We start from the raw sequence: 16,942 nt of genomic DNA on the forward strand, positions 1-16,942 counted from the left end.
TGGACAGGGTGGGGACACCGAGGGCCCAGAAGGGACAAGGACAGAGGGACAAAGGGCAGGGGGGTGGCCCTGCTGTCCCCTCACTGTCCCCTCATTGTCCCCTCATTGTCCCCTCACTGCCACCCTGGGGACACGGGGACAGCGCCAGGGGACGTCTGAGCGTGAAGGGCAAAGAGGGACAGGGACAAACTGGGGACACTGGGAGGGGACTGGGGGACACCCGAGGGTGGCCCTGGCTGGGATCACCTGGGGACATCGAGGCCACCACCGGGACCGCTGAGGGGACATTGGGGACACCACAGAGGGGACATTGAGGGGACACTGAGGGGACACTGAGGGGACCTTGAGGCCACCACAGAGGGGACACTGGGGCCACCATGGCTGGGAACACTTGGGGACATCGAGGCCACCACAGAGGGGACACTGAGGGGACATTGAGGGGACATTGAGGGGACATTGGGGCCACCACAGAGGGGACACTGAGGGGACATTGAGGGGACATTGAGGGGACATTGGGGCCACCACAGAGGGGACACTGAGGGGACATTGAGGGCACATTGAGGGGACACTGAGGGGACACTGAGGCCACCACAGAGGGGACATTGAGGGGACATTGGGGCCACCATGGCTGGGAACACCTGGGGACATCGAGGCCACCACTGAGATCACAGAAGGGACATTGTGGCCACCACTGAGGGGACATCAAGGCCACCACTGGGACAACCTGGGGGATGTCACCTGGGGGACATTGAGGCCACCACTGAGATCATTGAGGGGACATTGGGGCCACCATGGCTGGGACCACTTGGGGGACATCAAGGCCACCACTGGGACCATCTGGGCGATGTCACCTGGGGGCCAGGAATACCTGGGGGACACTGAGGCCACCACTGGGACCATTGAGGGGACATCAAGGCCACCACTGGCACCAGCTGGGGATGTCACCTGGGGGGCCACCATGGCTGGGACACATGGGGGACATCATGGCCACCATTGGGACCACTGAGGGGACATTGTGGTCATCACTGGGATCATTGAGGGGACACCGAGGCCACCATTGGGACCACCTGGGGGACGTCACCTGGGGGGTGACCATGGCTGAGGACACTGAGGGGACATCCCTGGGAGGTGACCACGGCCAAGATCATTCAGGGGACATCCCTGGGAGGTGACCATGGCTGAGGACACTGAGGGGACACCCCTATGGAGTGACCATGGCCAGGATGACCATGGGGACATCCCAACAAAGCCACCCCAGCTCCCACATCAGTGTCCCCCCAGGTGTCCCCTCAGTGTCCCCTCAGTGTCCCCAAGCACTTGGGTTCTCACACGGTGCCACCACAGCTCCTGTCCCACCAAAACCCCCCAGAGACCCCTGGGGGGCTCCTGGGACCCCCAAATCCTGGGATCCAGGAGGACCTGGGGGGGCTCCAGGAGGATCTGGGGGGGCTCCAGGAGGGATCCACAGGAGGCTCTGGGACCCCCAGATCCTGGGATCCAGGAGGGTCCATGAGGATCCACAAGGAGCAACCAAAACCCCCCAGAGACCCCTGGGGGGCTCCTGGGACCCCCAAATCCCAGGATCAAGGTGGATCTAGGAGGGATCTGGGGGTGTCCAGGAGGATCTGGGGGTGTCCAAGAGGGATCTGGGGGTGTCCAGGGGGGATCTGGGGGTGTCCAGGGGGGATCTGGGGGTGTCCAGGAGGATCTGGGGGTGTCCAGGAGGAATCTGGGGGTGTCCAAGCGTCCGAGGCCCCGCGGGGTCCCCGAGAGTCCAGTCCTGGACCCGGTGCTGCCAGAGAGGGATCTGAGGAGATCTCAGGAGATCTGAGGAGATCTGAGGAGATCTGAGGAGATCTCAGGAGATCTGAGGGATCCAGGAGGGGCTGGGGGGATCCAGGCGGGGGCTGGTGGAGCCAGAGGGGCTCTGGCGACTCCAAAAGGGATCTGGTGGAGCCTGGAGGGATCTGGAGGATCCTGGTGGAGTCTGGAGCATCTGTGTGACCTCTGGGGGAATCCAGGAGGGATCTGAAGGATCCGTGTGAAATCTGGAAGGTCCAGGTGGGATCTGGAGGATCCAGGAGGGATCTGGTGGATCCTGGTGGAGTCTGGAGGAGCCAGGAGGATCCTGGTGGAGTCTGGAAGGTCCAGGTGGGATCTGATGGAGCCAGGAAGGATCTGGAGGATCCTGGTGGAGTCTGGAAGATCCGGGTGGGATCTGGAGGATCCTGGTGGAGTCTGGAGGAGCCAGGAGGATCCTGGTGGAGCCTGGAAGGTCCAGGTGGGATCTGGTGGAGCCAGGAAGGATCTGGAGGATCCTGGTGGAGTCTGGAGGAGCCAGGAGGATCCTGGTGGAGTCTGGAAGGTCCAGGTGGGATCTGATGGAGCCAGGAAGGATCTGGAGGATCCTGGTGGAGTCTGGAAGATCCGGGTGGGATCTGGAGGATCCAGGAGAGATGTGGAGGATCCAGGAAGGATCTGGAGGATCTGTGTGAAATCTGGAAGGTCCAGGTAGATCCAAGTGGGGCCTGGTGGAGCCAGGAGGGATCTGGCGGAGCTGGGCAGGATCTGGAGGATCCAGGAGGTATCTGGAGGACCCTGGCGGAGTCTGGAAGGTCCAGGTGGGATCTGGAGGATCCAGGAAGGTTCTGGAGGAGCCGGGAGGGATCTGGCGCTGAGGTGGAGCTTTGGAAGCTTCAAAAAGTGCTGGGAGAGAGCTCAGGGAGAGTCCCAGGGCGGAGCTGGGATCTGGTGGGATCCAGGCTGAGACCTGGGCTGGATCCTGGCTGGATCCCCCCGTTGCCCCAGCACTGGCTGTGGCCCTGGGAGCTGGAGCTGGGCTCAGTCCTGCTGGATCCTGGCTGGGTTTGGGCTCAATCCTGGCTGTGATCCCAGCTGGATCTGGGCTGGAGCCCAGCTCTGATCCCAGCAGATCCCAGCAGATCCCTCAGCGGCTCCAGCACTGCCCACAGCCCTGTGAGCTGGGTCTGGGCTCAGTCCTGGTGGATCCTGGCTGGACTTGGGCTCAGTCCTGGCTGTGATCCCAACTGGATCTGGGCTGGAGCCCAGCAGATCCCAGAAGATCTCTCAGTTACTGCAGCACTGCCCACAGCCCTGTGAGCTGGGTCTGGGTTCATTCCTGCCTGGGTTTGGGCTGGATCTGGGTTCAATCCTGGTGGATCTGGGTTCAATCCCAGCTCTGATCCCAGCAGATCCCAGTGGATCCCTCAGCTGCTGCAGCACTGCCCACGGCCCTGTGAGCTGGCTCTGGGTTCAGTCCTGGTGGATCTGGGTTCAACCCCAGCTGGGTCTGGGCTGGAGCCCAGCAGATCCCAGTGGATCCCAGCAGATCCCTCAGCGGCTCCAGCACTGCCCGCGGCCCTGCTGGGTGGCTCTGGGTTCAGCCCAGGTGGATCCTGGCTGGATCTGGATTCAGTCTTGGCTGGATTTGGGCTGGAGCCCAGTCCTGATCCCAGCAGATCCCAGTGGATCCCTCAGTTGCAGCACTGCCCACGGCCCTGCTGGCTCTGGGTTCAATCCTGGTGGATCCTGGCTGGGTTACGCTGGATCTGGGTTCAATCCCAGCTGGATTTGGGCTGGATCCCAGCTCAGATCCCAGTGGATCCCATCAGATCCCTCAGTTGCTGCAGCACTGCCCGCGGCCCTGCTGGCTCTGGGTTCAGTCCTGGTGGATCCTGGCTGGCTCTGGGTTCAGTCCTGGCTGGATTTGGGCTGGATCCCAGCTCTGATCCCAGCGGATCCCTCAGCTGCTGCAGCACTGCCCACAGCCCTGCTGGGTCTGGGTTCAATCCTGGTGGATCCTGGCTGGGTTTGGGCTGGGTCTGGGTTCAATCCTGGCAGATCTGGGTTCAATCCCAGCTCAGATCCCAGCAGATCCCAGTGGATCCCTCAGCTGCAGCAGCACTGCCCACAGCCCTGTGAGCTGGCTCTGGGTTCAGTCCTGGTGGATCTGGGTTCAACCCCAGCTGGATTTGGGCTGGATCCCAGCTCAGATCCCAGTAGATCCCAGTGGATCCCGTGGATCCCTCAGCTGCTGCAGCACTGCCCGCGGCCCTGCTGGGTCTGGGTTCAATCCTGGTGGATCTGGGTTCAGTCCTGGTGGATCCTGGCTGGGTTTGGGCTGGATTTGGGTTCAATCCTGGCGGATCTGGGTTCAATCCCAGCTCAGATCCCAGTGGATCCCGTGGATCCCTCAGTTGCTGCAGCACTGCCCACAGCCCTGCTGGGTCTGGGTTCAATCCTGGTGGATCTGGGTTCAATCCCAGCTGGATTTGGGCTGGATCCCAGCTCAGATCCCAGTAGATCCCAGTGGATCCCGTGGATCCCTCAGTTGCTGCAGCACTGCCCACGGCCCTGCGGGCTCTGGGTTCAGTCCTGGTGGATCCTGGCTGGGTTTGGGCTGGATTTGGTTCAATCCTGGTGGATTTGGGCTGGATCCCAGCTCAGATCCCAGCTCAGATCCCAGTGGATCCCTCAGTTGCTGCAGCACTGCCCGCGGCCCTGCGGGCTCTGCTCGCTCAGGTCCACGCCCCGGCCCCGGCCCCCGGCCCCGCTCGTGCTCTGCGGCTCCGTCTTTGGCAGCTTCTTGGCTGCAACGGGAAACTCACGGTCATTTGGGGTGCTTTGGGGTTATTTGGGGTGCTTTGGGGTTATTCGGGATGGTTTGGGATCATTTGGGGTGGTTTGGGACCATTTGGGATCATTTGAGGTGATTTGGGACCATTTGGGGTGGTTTGGGACCATTTGGGATGGTTTGGGATCATTTGGGGTTATTTGGGATGGTTTGGGACCATTTGGGGTGGTTTGGGGTTATTTGGGATCATCTGGGTTATTTGGGGTGGTTTGGGATCCTTTGGGATGGTTTGGGGTTATTTAGGATGGTTTGGGATCCTTTGGGATGGTTTGGGGTTATTTAGGATGGTTTTGGGGTTATTCAGGATGCTTTGGGGATCATTTGGGGCCATTTAAGGTGATTTGGGATGGTTTGGGATGGTTTGGGGTTATTTAAGGAGATTTGGAATGGTTTGGGACGGTTTGGGTCTATTTGGGATGGTTTAGGGTGATTTGAGTTTGTTTGGGATCATTTAGGATGGTTTGGGATGGTTTGGGGATATTTTGGGGCTATTTTAAGGTGATTTGGGATGGTTTGGGATAACTTGGGGTTGTTTGGGATGATTTGGGATCATTTGAGATGGTTGAGGATGGTTTGGGATGGTTTGGGGTTATTTAAGGTGATTTGGGATCATTTGGGATGGTTTGGGTTTATTTTAGGAGATTTGGGATGGTTTGGGATGGTTTGGGATGGTTTGGGATCATTTGGGATGATTTGGGTTGGTTTAGGATGGTTTGGGGTTATTTTAGGAGATTTGGGATGGTTTAGGATCATTTGGGATCACTTGGGACGGTTTGGGATCATTTGGGATCACTTGGGACGGTTTGGGATAATTTGGGATGGTTTGGGATGGTTTGGGATGGTTTGGGATGGTTTGGGATGGTTTGGGGTTATTTTAGGAGATTTGGGATGGTTTGGGATCATTTCGGATCATTTGGGATGGTTTGGGATCATTTGGGATCACTTGGGACGGTTTGGGATCATTTGGGATGGTTTAGGATGGTTTGGGATGGTTTGGGGTTATTTTAGGAGATTTGGGATGGTTTAGGATCATTTGGGATGGTTTGGGATGGTTTGGGGTTATTTAAGGAGATTTGGGATGGTTTGGGATGATTTGGGGTTGTTTGGGATCATTTGGGATGGTTTGGGATGATTTGGGATGGTTTAGGATGGTTTAGGATGGTTTGGGATGGTTTGGGATGATTTGGGACGGTTTAGGATGGTTTGGGATGGTTTGGGATGATTTGGGGTTATTTTAGGAGATTTGGGGTTGTTTGGGATCATTTGGGATGGTTTGGGGTTATTTAAGGTGATTTGGGATGGTTTGGGGTCGTTTGGGATGGTTTGGGATCATTTGGGACCATTTGGGGTGGTTTGGGATCATTTGGGATGGTCTGGGGTCCTTTGGGATGGTTTGGGATGGTTTGAGATGATTCTGAATCATTTGGTTTGGAAACGGGGCAAGCTCAGAAACCCAAAACCCCTCAGGACCCCCAAAACCCTCCTGGAACCCCCTCCTCAAATCCTCTTGAGCCTCCTCAGAACCCCCAAAACTCCTCAGGACCCCCAAATCCCTCAGAGCCTCCTGAGACCGCCCCCAAAAACCCCTCAGAGCCCCCCAAAACATCATTGAAACAGCCCCAAACCCCTCAGGACCCCCCAAAAACCCCTCAGGACCCCCCAAAACCCCTCAGGACCCCCCAAAACATCATTGAAAAAGCCCCCAAACCCCTCAGGACCCCCCAAACCCCCCTCAGGACCCCCAAAAACCCCTCAGGACCCCCCAAAAACATCATTGAAACAGCCCCAAAAACCCCTCAGGACCCCCCAAAACCACTCAGGACCCCCCAAAAGCCCCACAAAACATCATTGAAACAGCCCCAAAACCCCTCAGGACCCCCCAAAACCCCTCAGGACCCCCAAAAAACCCTCACAAAATATCATTGAAACAGCCCCCAAACCCCTCAGGACCCCCCAAAAACCCCCCAAACCTCCTCTAAAACAGCCCCAAAAACCCCTCAGGACCCCCAAAAACCCCTCAGGACTCCCCAAAAGCCCCACAAAACATCATTGAAACAGCCCCCAAACCCCTCAGGACCCCCCAAACCCCCCTCAGGACCCCCCAAAAACATCATTGAAACAGCCCCAAAAACCCCTCAGGACCCCCCAAAACCACTCAGGACCCCCCAAAAGCCCCACAAAACATCATTGAAACAGCCCCAAAACCCCTCAGGACCCCCCAAAAACCCCTCAGGACCCCCAAACCCCCTCAGGACCCCCCAAAAACCCCTCAGGACCCCCCAAAACCCCTCAGGACCCCCCAAAAACGCCTCAGGACCCCCAAACCCCCTCAGGACCCCCCAAAAACCCCTCAGGACCCCCAAATCCCCTCAGGACCCCCCAAAAGATCATTGAAACAGCCCCCAAACCCCTCAGGACCCCCAAACCCCCTCAGGACCCCCCAAAAGCCCCAGACCCACCGATGGCCAGGAAGAGGTCGTTGACATTCATGGCTGTCTTGGCCGAGGTCTCCATGAAGAGCAGGCTGTTGTCATCAGCGTAGGCCTGGGCTTCCTGCAGGGAAAAAACTCATCAAAAACCCCAAAATTCCCCCCAAAAAATCCCCAAGAATTGCTCAGAACAGTCACAGAAAATTCCCAAAAAACAACCTCAAAAAATTCCCCCAAAAAAACCCCAAAAATTCCCCCCAAACCCCACAAACTCCCAAGAAAAACCCCAAAAAATTCTTAGAAAAAATTCCACACATTTCCAAAAAAACCTCCTCCAGAAATTCCCAACATTTTTCCAAGAATTTCCAAAATTCCCCCCAAAACCTCCCATACCTCGTATTCCACCATCCAAAAATTCCTCCTAAAAAAATCCCCAAATCCCCCAAAAATTCCAAAAAAATCCCCAAAGAATCTCCTCAAATCCCCCAAAAATTCCCCAAATAAATCCTGAAACGCCCCCTAAATCCACCCAAAAATTTCCAAAATTCCCCAAACCCCCCATACCTTGTACTGCACCATCAAAAAATTCCCCCCAAGAAATACCTCTAGATCTCCAAATAGTTCCAAAATTGCGCCCCCCAAAAAAAACCCCAAAATTCAAAAAAAATTCCCTCAAAATCCCTCAAAAATCCACCAAAATTCACCAAAAAGTTTCCAAAATCCCTCAAAAATCCCCCCCAAATTCCTCAAAAAATCCCCAAAATCCCTCAAAAATCCCCCCAAAATGTCCCAAAATCCCTCAAAAATCCCTCCAAAATGCCACCAAAATTCCCCAAAAAGTTCCTATAATCCCTCAAAAATCCCCCCAAAATGTCCCAAAAATCCCCAAAAGTTCCCAAAACCCCTCAAAAAAACCCCCAAAATCCCTCAAAAATCCCTCAAAAATCCCCCCCAAATTCCCCAAAATCCCTCAAAAATCCCCCCAAAATTCCCCAAAATCCCTCAAAAATCCCCCAAAAGTTCCCAAAATCCCTCAAAAATCCCCCCAAAATTCCCCAAAAATTCCCCAAAATCCCTCAAAAATCCCCCCAAAAGGTCCCAAAAATCCCCAAAAGTTCCCAAAATCCCTCAAAAAAAACCCCAAAATTCCCCAATATCCCTCAAAAATCCCCCCCAATTTCCCCAAAATCCCTCAAAAATCCCCCCAAAATTCCCCCAAAAGTTCCCAAAATCCCTCAAAAATCCCCCCCAAATTCCTCAAAAAATCCCCAAAATCCCTCAAAAATCCCTCCAAAATGCGCCCAAAATTCCCCAAAAAGTTCCTATAATCCCTCAAAAATCCCCCCAAAATGTCCCAAAAATCCCCAAAAGTTCCCAAAATCCCTCAAAAATCCCCCCAAAATTCCCCAAAAAATCCCCAAAATCCCTCAAAAATCCCTAAAAAAACCCCCAAAATCCCTCAAAAATCCCTCAAAAATCCCCCCAAAATTCCCCAAAATCCCTCAAAAATCCCCCCAAAATCCCTCAAAAATCCCCCAAAATTCCTCAAAATCCCTCAAAAATCCCCCCAAAATTCCCCAAAAAATCCCCAAAATTCCTTAAAAATCCCCCCAAAATGTCCCAAAAAGTTCCCAAAATCCCTCCAAAATCCCCCAAAATTTCCCAAAATCCCTCAAAAATCCCCCCAAAATGTCCCAAAAATCCCAAAAAGTTCCCAAAATCCCTCAAATATCCCCCTAAAATGTCCCAAAAATCCCCTAAAATCCCCCAAATATCCCCCCGTACCTCGTACTCCACCATCCTCTTGCTGGCCAGGTCAGCCTTGTTCCCGGCCAGGGCGATGACGATGCTGGGGCTGGCCTGGCGCTGCAGCTCCTTCACCCAGCCCCGGGCCCGGGCAAACGTCTCCTGGGGGGGCACTGGGGCTGAGACCCCTCCCCAAATACCCTGAGACCCCTCCTCAAAATCCCCTGAGACCCCTCCCCAAATACCCTGAGACCCCTCCCCAAATATCCCCTGAGACCCCTCCTCAAAAAACCTGAGATCCCAAGACGCCCCTGCAGCTCCTTCACCCAGCCCTGGGCTCGGGCAAACGTCTCCTGGGGGGGGACTGGGGCTGAGACCCCTCCCCAAATACCCTGAGACCCCTCCCCAAATACCCTGAGACCCCTCCTCAAATCCCCTGAGACCCCTCCTCAAATCCCCTGAGACCCCTCCTCAAATATCCCCTGAGACCCCTCCTCAAATATCCCCTGAGACCCCTCCCCAAATATCCCCTGAGACCCCTCCTCAAATCCCCTGAGATCCCAAGACGCCCCTGCAGCTCCTTCACCCAGCCCCGGGCACGGGCAAACGTCTCCTGAGGGGGGAAATTGGGGCTGAGACCCCTCCCCAAATATCCTCAAACTCCTGAGACCCCTCCCCAAATATCCGCTGAGACCCCTCCCCAAATATCCCCTGAGACCCCTCCCCAAATATCCCCTGAGACCCCTCCTCAAAAAACCTGAGATCCCAAGACGCCCCTGCAGCTCCTTCACCCAGCCCTGGGCTCGGGCAAACGTCTCCTGGGGGGGGACTGGGGCTGAGACCCCTCCCCAAATACCCTGAGACCCCTCCTCAAATCCCCTGAGACCCCTCCTCAAATCCCCTGAGACCCCTCCCCAAATACCCTGAGACCCCTCCCCAAATATCCCCTGAGACCCCTCCTCAAATCCCCTGAGATCCCAAGACGCCCCTGCAGCTCCTTCACCCAGCCCTGGGCTCGGGCAAACGTCTCCTGGGGGGGGACTGGGGCTGAGACCCCTCCCCAAATACCCTGAGACCCCTCCTCAAATCCCCTGAGACCCCTCCTCAAATATCCCCTGAGACCCCTCCCCAAATATCCCCTGAGACCCCTCCTCAAATCCCCTGAGATCCCAAGACGCCCCTGCAGCTCCTTCACCCAGCCCCGGGCACGGGCAAACGTCTCCTGAGGGGGGAAATTGGGGCTGAGACCCCTCCCCAAATATCCTCAAACTCCTGAGACCCCTCCCCAAATATCCGCTGAGACCCCTCCCCAAATATCCCCTGAGACCCCTCCCCAAATATCCCCGAGACCCCTCCTCAAAAACCCTGAGAATTCCAGACCCCCCTGCAGCTCCTTCACCCAGCCCTGGGTGTGGGCAAATGTATCCTGGGAGGGGAGATTGGGGCCTGAGACCCCTCCTCAAATATCCTGAAACTCGTGAGACCCCTCCCCAAATATCCCCTGAGACCCCTCCTCAAATATCCCCTGAGAATTCCAGACCCCTCTGCAGCTCCTTCACCCAGTCCCGGGCTCGGGCAAACGTTTCCTGAGGGGGAATTGGGGCTGAGACCCCTCCTCAAATACCCTGAGACCCCTCCTCAAATATCCCCTGAGACCCCTCCCCAAATATCCCCTGAGACCCCTCCTCAAATCCCCTGAGACCCCCAGACCCCCCTCCAGCTCCCTCACCCAGCCCCAGACACGGGCAAACGTTTCCTGAGGGGGAATTGGGGCTGAGACCCCTCCCCAAATAATCTGAAACTCCTGAGACCCCTCCTGAAAAAACCTGAGACCCTTCCTCAAATTCCCTGAGCTCCCTCAGAACCCTGAGACCCCCAGATCTGCCCCAAATCCCCCCCAAACCCCCCCAGACCTGGTTGGTGATGCCATAAAACACCATGGCTGCCTGGACCCCTTGGCAGTGCCCCTGAGACCCCCCAAAACCTCCTCAAATTCCCCCAAAAGCCTTCAGGACCCCCTCAAATGTCCCCAAACCCCTCCAGGACCCCCTGAAATCCCCTCAGGACCCCCCAAATCCCCCCCCAGACCTGGTTGGTGATGTCATAAACCACCATGGCTGCCTGGACCCCTTGGCAGTGCCCCTGAGACTCCCCAAAACCTCCTCAAATCCCCCCCAAAACCCTTCAGGACCCCCCCAAATTCCCCCAAATCCTCTCAAGACCCCCCCCAAATCCCCTGAGGACCCCCCAGACCTGGTTGGTGATGTTGTAGACCACGATGGCAGCCTGGGCCCCCCGGTAGTACCCCCTGAGACCACCCCTAAAACCCTTCAGGACCCCTCAAATTCCCCCCAAAACCCCTCAGGACCCCCTCAAATCCCCCCAAATCCCCTCAGGGCCCCCCCAAACCCCCTCAGGGCCCCCCAGACCTGGTTGGTGATGTCGTAGACCACGATGGCAGCCTGGGCCCCCCGGTAGTACATGGGGGCCAGGCTGTGGTAGCGCTCCTGCCCCGCCGTGTCCCAGATCTCAAACTTCACCGTGGTGTCGTCCAGACAGACGGACTGCGTCAGGAACGCCGCTGGGGACAGGGGACAGGGTCACCTCAGTGTCACCAACCCATCCACAGAGCCACCACAGGGTCACCAACCCAGACAGGGACACCTCAGAGTGTCACCAACCCATCCACAGAGCCACCACTGCACCCCAAACCCGGCCAGACACACGGACTGCGTCAGGAACGCCGCTGGGGACAGGGGACAGGGTCACCTCAGTGTCACCAACCCATCCACAGAGCCACCACAGGGTCACCAACCCAGCCAAGGACCCCTCACTGCACCCCAAACCCGGCCAGACAGACGGACTGTGTCAGGAACGCCGCTGGGGACAGGGGACAGGGTCACCTCAGTGTCACCAACCCACCCACAAAGCCACCACAGTGTCACCAACCCATCCACAGAGCCACCACAGTGTCACCAACCCAGACAGGGACACCTCAGAGTGTCACCACCCCATCCACAGAGCCACCACTGCACCCCAAACCCGGCCAGACAGACGGACTGCATCAGGAACGCCACTGGGGACAGTGTCACCAGTGTCATCAGTGTCACCAACCCAGACAGGGACACCTCAGAGTGTCACCATCCCATCCACAGAGCCACCACTGCACCCCAAACCCGGCCAGACACACGGACTGCGTCAGGAACGCCGCTGGGGACAGGGGACAGGGTCACCTCAGTGTCACCAACCCACCCACAAAGCCACCACAGTGTCACCAACCCATCCACAGAGCCACCACAGTGTCACCAACCCAGACAGGGACACCTCAGAGTGTCACCATCCCAGCCACAGAGCCATGACTGCACCCCAAACCCGGCCAGACACACGGACTGCGTCAGGAACGCCGCTGGGGACGGGGACAGTGTCACCACAGTGTCACCAGTGTCACCAACACAGCCAGGGACACCTCAGAGTGTCACCATCCCAGCCACAGAGCCACCACTGTGTCACCAACCCACTCTCAGAGCCACCATTGCACCCCAAACCCGGCCAGACAGACGGACTGCGTCAGGAACGCCGCTGGGGACAGGGGACAGCGTCACTAGAGCGTCACCAGTGTCACCAGTGTCACCACAGAGTCACCAACCCAGCCAGGGGCAGCCCAGAGTGTCACGACAGTGTCACCCGAGTGACACCACAGTGTCACCAACCCACCCAGAGAGCCATCACTGTGTCACCAAGCTGCGCAGGGACAGCTCAGAGTGTCCCCAGACCCACCCAGGGACAGCTCAGAGGGTCCCCAGACCCACCCAGGGACAGCTCAGGGCATCCCAAACCCTCCCAAAAAGCTCTCCCTGCACCCCAAATCCCACCCAGGACAGCCCCAGACCCCTGTGGGATCCCCCAAATCCCTTTTGGGATCCCCCAGACCCTTTTGGGATCCCCAATCCCGGCTCACTGCCAAGGAACTGGCCCTTGACGAAGCCCTTTCTGCACCCCAAATCCCACCTGGCATCACCCCAAATCCCACCTGGCATCACCCCAAATCCTACCCCAGACCCTTTTAGGACCCCCAGACCCTTTTGGGATCCCCAGACCCTTTGGGATCGCAGCTCACCGCCGGTGGTGCTCTCCTGGTACTCGTGGAACTGGCCCTTGACGAAGCCCTTCCTGCACCCCAAATCCCTGTGGGATCACCCCAAATCCCACCCAGGACAGCCCCAGACCCCTGTGGGATCCCCCAAATCCCTTTTAGGACCCCCAGACCCTTTTGGGATCCCCAGACCCTTTGGGATCCCAGCTCACCGCCAATGGTGCTCTCCTGGTACTCGTGGAACTGGCCCTTGACGAAGCCCTTCCTGCACCCCAAATCCCGCCTGGCATCACCCCAAATCCCACCCAGGACAGCCCCAGACCCCTGTGGGATCCCCCAAATCCCTTTTGGGATCCTCCAGACCCTTTTGGGATCCCCAATCCCGGCTCACTGCCAAGGAACTGGCCCTTGACGAAGCCCTTCCTGCACCCCAAATCCCTGTGGGATCACCCCAAATCCTACCCCAGACCCTTTTAGGACCCCCAGACCCTTTTGGGATCCCCCAGACCCTTTTGGGACCCCCAGACCCTTTGGGATCGCGGCTCACCGCCGATGGTGCTCTCCTGGTACTCGTGGAACTGGCCCTTGACGAAGCGCAGCACCAGGCTGGACTTGCCCACGGCCGACTCTCCCAGTAGCACCAGTTTGAACTGGCAGATCTTACTGGGCTGCGAGTGCCCGTTGGGCCGCTGGGCCCCGCGCGCGGCCATGGCCGGGCTGGGCGCTGGCACCGCGGTCCTGGGGACAGACGGACAGGGTGGCACGGGGCCAGCAGGGGGGACAACCCAACTGGGATGGGATCAACCCAACTGGGATGGGATCAACCCAACTGGGATGGGGTCAACCCAACTGGGATGGGATCAACCCAACTGGGATGGGGTCAGCATGGGGGACAACCCAACTGGGATGGGGTCAGCACACTGGGACAAGCTGGGTGTGATGGCACTGCCGGTCCTGGGGACAGACAGACAGGGCGGCACGGGGTCAGAATGGGGGACAACCCTACTGGGATAGGGTCAACTCAACTGGGATGGGATCAACCCAACTGGGACGGGATCAACCCAACTGGGATGGGATCAACCCAACTGGGATGGGATCAACCCAACTGGGACGGGATCAACCCAACTGGGACGGGATCAACCCAACTGGGATGGGATCAGCATGGGGGACAACCCAACTGGGATGGGATCAACCCAACTGGGATCAACCCAACTGGGATGGGGTCAGCACACTGGGACAAGCTGGGTGTGATGGCACCGCGGTCCTGGGGACAGACGGACAGGGTGGCACGGGGTCAGAATGGGGGACAACCCTACTGGAATGGGATCAACCCAACTGGGTCAACCCCACTGAGATGGGGTCGGAACACTGGGATAACCCAATTGGGATGGGATGGGGTCACTGGGATGGGATAACCCAACTGGGATGGGGTCGACCCGACCGGGATAAGCCAGCTGGCATGGGGTCAGAACACTGGGACGGGCTGGGCACAACGGCACCGCGGTCCTGGGGACAGACGGACAGGGTGGCACGGGGTCAGAATGTGGGATAACCCAACTGGGATGGGGTCACACCACTGGGATGGGATCAGCCTACTGGGATGGGATCAACCCAACTGGGATAACCCAACTGGGATGGGATCAACTCAACTGGGATGGGATCGGAACATGGGATGACCCAACTGGGATGGGATCACACTACTGGGATGGGACCACTGGGACGGGACCACAGAACACCAGGATGGGATGGGATGGGGTCAGAACATGGGATAACCCACTGGGACAGGGTCACTGGGATGGGATAACCCACTGGGATGGGGTCACTGGGATGGGATAACCCACTGGGACGGGGTCACTGGCATGGGATAACCCACTGGGATGGGGTCACTGGGATGGGATAACCCACTGGGATGGGGTCACTGGGATGGGATAACCCACTGGGACAGGGTCACTGGGATGGGATAACCCACTGGGATGGGGTCACTGGGATGGGATAACCCACTGGGATGGGGTCACTGGGATGGGGTCACTGGGATGGGATAACCCACTGGGATGGGATAACCCACTGGGATGGGATAACCCACTGGGATGAGATAACCCACTGGGATGGGATAACGCACTGGGATGGGATAACCCACTGGGATGGGGTCAGAACATGGGATAACCCACTGGGATGGGGTCACTGGGATGGAATAACCCACTGGGATGGGGTCACTGGGATGGGATAACCCACTGGGATGGAATAACCCACTGGGATGGGGTCACACTACTGGGATGGCGTCAGAACACTGGGACCAACCCACTGGGATCCGCCCCTGGGATGGGACAGGCTGGCCACCCAGGGGATCCCAAATTCTGGGGCAAGCCTCAGTTCTGGGGCATCCCAAATATCCGAGGAATGCCAAATTCCAGGGAATCCCAAATTCTGAGCAATCCCAAATTCCAGGAAATCCCAAATTCTGAGCAATCCCAAAGCCTGGGTGATCCAAAATCCCAGGGAATCCCAAACTCTGGGTGAACCTCAGTTCTGGGGGATCCCAAACCCTGAGGGATCCCCAGCTCCGGGCAGGGATCAGAACTCTCCGTAATGAGAGAGAGAAACACCCCCAGAATGGGAAAGGGAGGAGAAAAAAACCCCAAAGTGTGAGGAAAATGTTCCCAAACAGGGATAAACCCCAATAATGGAGAGTGAGGCAGGAAAAAAAATGCAAAACAGGAGAGAAACCCCAATAATGAGAAAGAAAGCCCAAAACAGGAGAAAAACCCCAATAATGGGGAGAGGATGGGAACCCCCCCCCCCCAAAACAGGGGAAAAATACCAATAATTGGGAAAGAGTGGGAAAAAAACTTCCCCAAAACAGGGAAAAAACCCAGATAACGGGGAGGTGGCAGAAAACCACCCCCAAAACAGGGGGAAAACCCCAATAATGGGGAAGGAACAGCAAAAAAATACCCAAAACAGGACAAAAACCCCACTAATGGGGAGTGGACAGAAAATAACAACCCCAAGAGAGGAGAAAAATCCCAATAATTGGGAGGGGGGCCAAAACCCCCCCCAAAATGGGGGCTGCCCCTCACAACGAGGCAGCGCCGCTCCCTTCAACCCCAACCCGGCCAAGCCGCGACCCCTCCGGGGGATCCCAGCTCGGAACCCCCCGGCTCGAGGCGGCCGCGGCCCCCTCAGGCCCGGAGCCCCCTCCCCAAATCCCCACAGGGGGGTCCCGCCCTCCTCTCAGCGCCCTCAGCGGGCCGGGCCGGGCCCAGCGCGGTTCCCCCCGGTTCCCCCCGGTGCTCGGGCGCTGTCGGTGCCCGGTGCTGCTCCCGGAGCGCCCCCGGTGCCACCGGGACCCCCCGCCCGCCCCTCCGGTACCTCCGGGCCCTCCCGGCGCGGCCCCGAGCGCACAAACAGCGGCTCCGCCAAGCCCTCACGGAGGGGGGCGGGACTAAGTAGGGTGTGGACCAATCAGCGAAGAGCCCGCCTTTGCGCTCCGCCAATGGGAAGAGAGGAGGGCACCGCCCCGCAGAGCGCCACCAATAGGTAGATGAGAATGGGTGATAGACAGCAGGGCGGCCAATAAGGAGAAGAAAGAGCATGGCCAATTGGGAGGAGGGAAGGCGGTGAGGAGGCGGAGTTTGTGCTGAATTACACTGCAGGCTACCAATGGGAAGAGGAGACGCGCGTGTGGGCGGGGCGAACAACAAATAAGGTGACCGAGGGGGGCGGAGCCCCGTGGCTGCATCACCCAATGAGAAGGCGGGCGGAGATGAAGCCTCGCCCAATCAGAGGAGCCGCTGTCTATGATTGACATCGGGGAAAGCCGGGAAGGCGCATGCTGGGGGCGTCGCTTAGACGAACCAATCAGAACGTTCCGATGGTGGGGTGGGCGTGGCTTATAGGTCAGGGGGCGTGGCCTGAGAGGCCCCTCAGGGGGGCTTGGGGACATTTTGGGGACATTTTGGGGCGGTTTGGGGACACTTAGGGAGGTTTGGAGACAGTTTGGGGGCTTTTAGGTGGGAATTT

The 16,942-nt window shown here is 57.8% G+C and overlaps 1 protein-coding gene across 1 annotated transcript; it reads right to left on the reverse strand.

Annotated features, from left to right (window-relative positions):
• Positions 1–4,450: 4,450 nt before the first annotated feature.
• RAB5B (RAB5B, member RAS oncogene family) lies at positions 4,451–16,316 on the reverse strand. The gene is made up of 6 exons (XM_058822146.1): positions 16,292–16,316; positions 13,470–13,660; positions 11,259–11,410; positions 8,869–8,991; positions 7,114–7,207; positions 4,451–4,610 (listed from the first exon to the last, which is right to left on the reverse strand). Exons 2-6 carry the CDS (start codon positions 13,630–13,632, stop codon positions 4,495–4,497), a joined length of 648 nt encoding a protein of 215 aa, XP_058678129.1. The 5' UTR covers positions 13,633–13,660; positions 16,292–16,316; the 3' UTR covers positions 4,451–4,494.
• Positions 16,317–16,942: the final 626 nt, after the last annotated feature.

The sequence above is a fragment of the Ammospiza caudacuta genome, chromosome 31 (assembly GCF_027887145.1).
Source record: "Ammospiza caudacuta isolate bAmmCau1 chromosome 31, bAmmCau1.pri, whole genome shotgun sequence".
NCBI classification, from domain to species: domain Eukaryota; kingdom Metazoa; phylum Chordata; class Aves; order Passeriformes; family Passerellidae; genus Ammospiza; species Ammospiza caudacuta.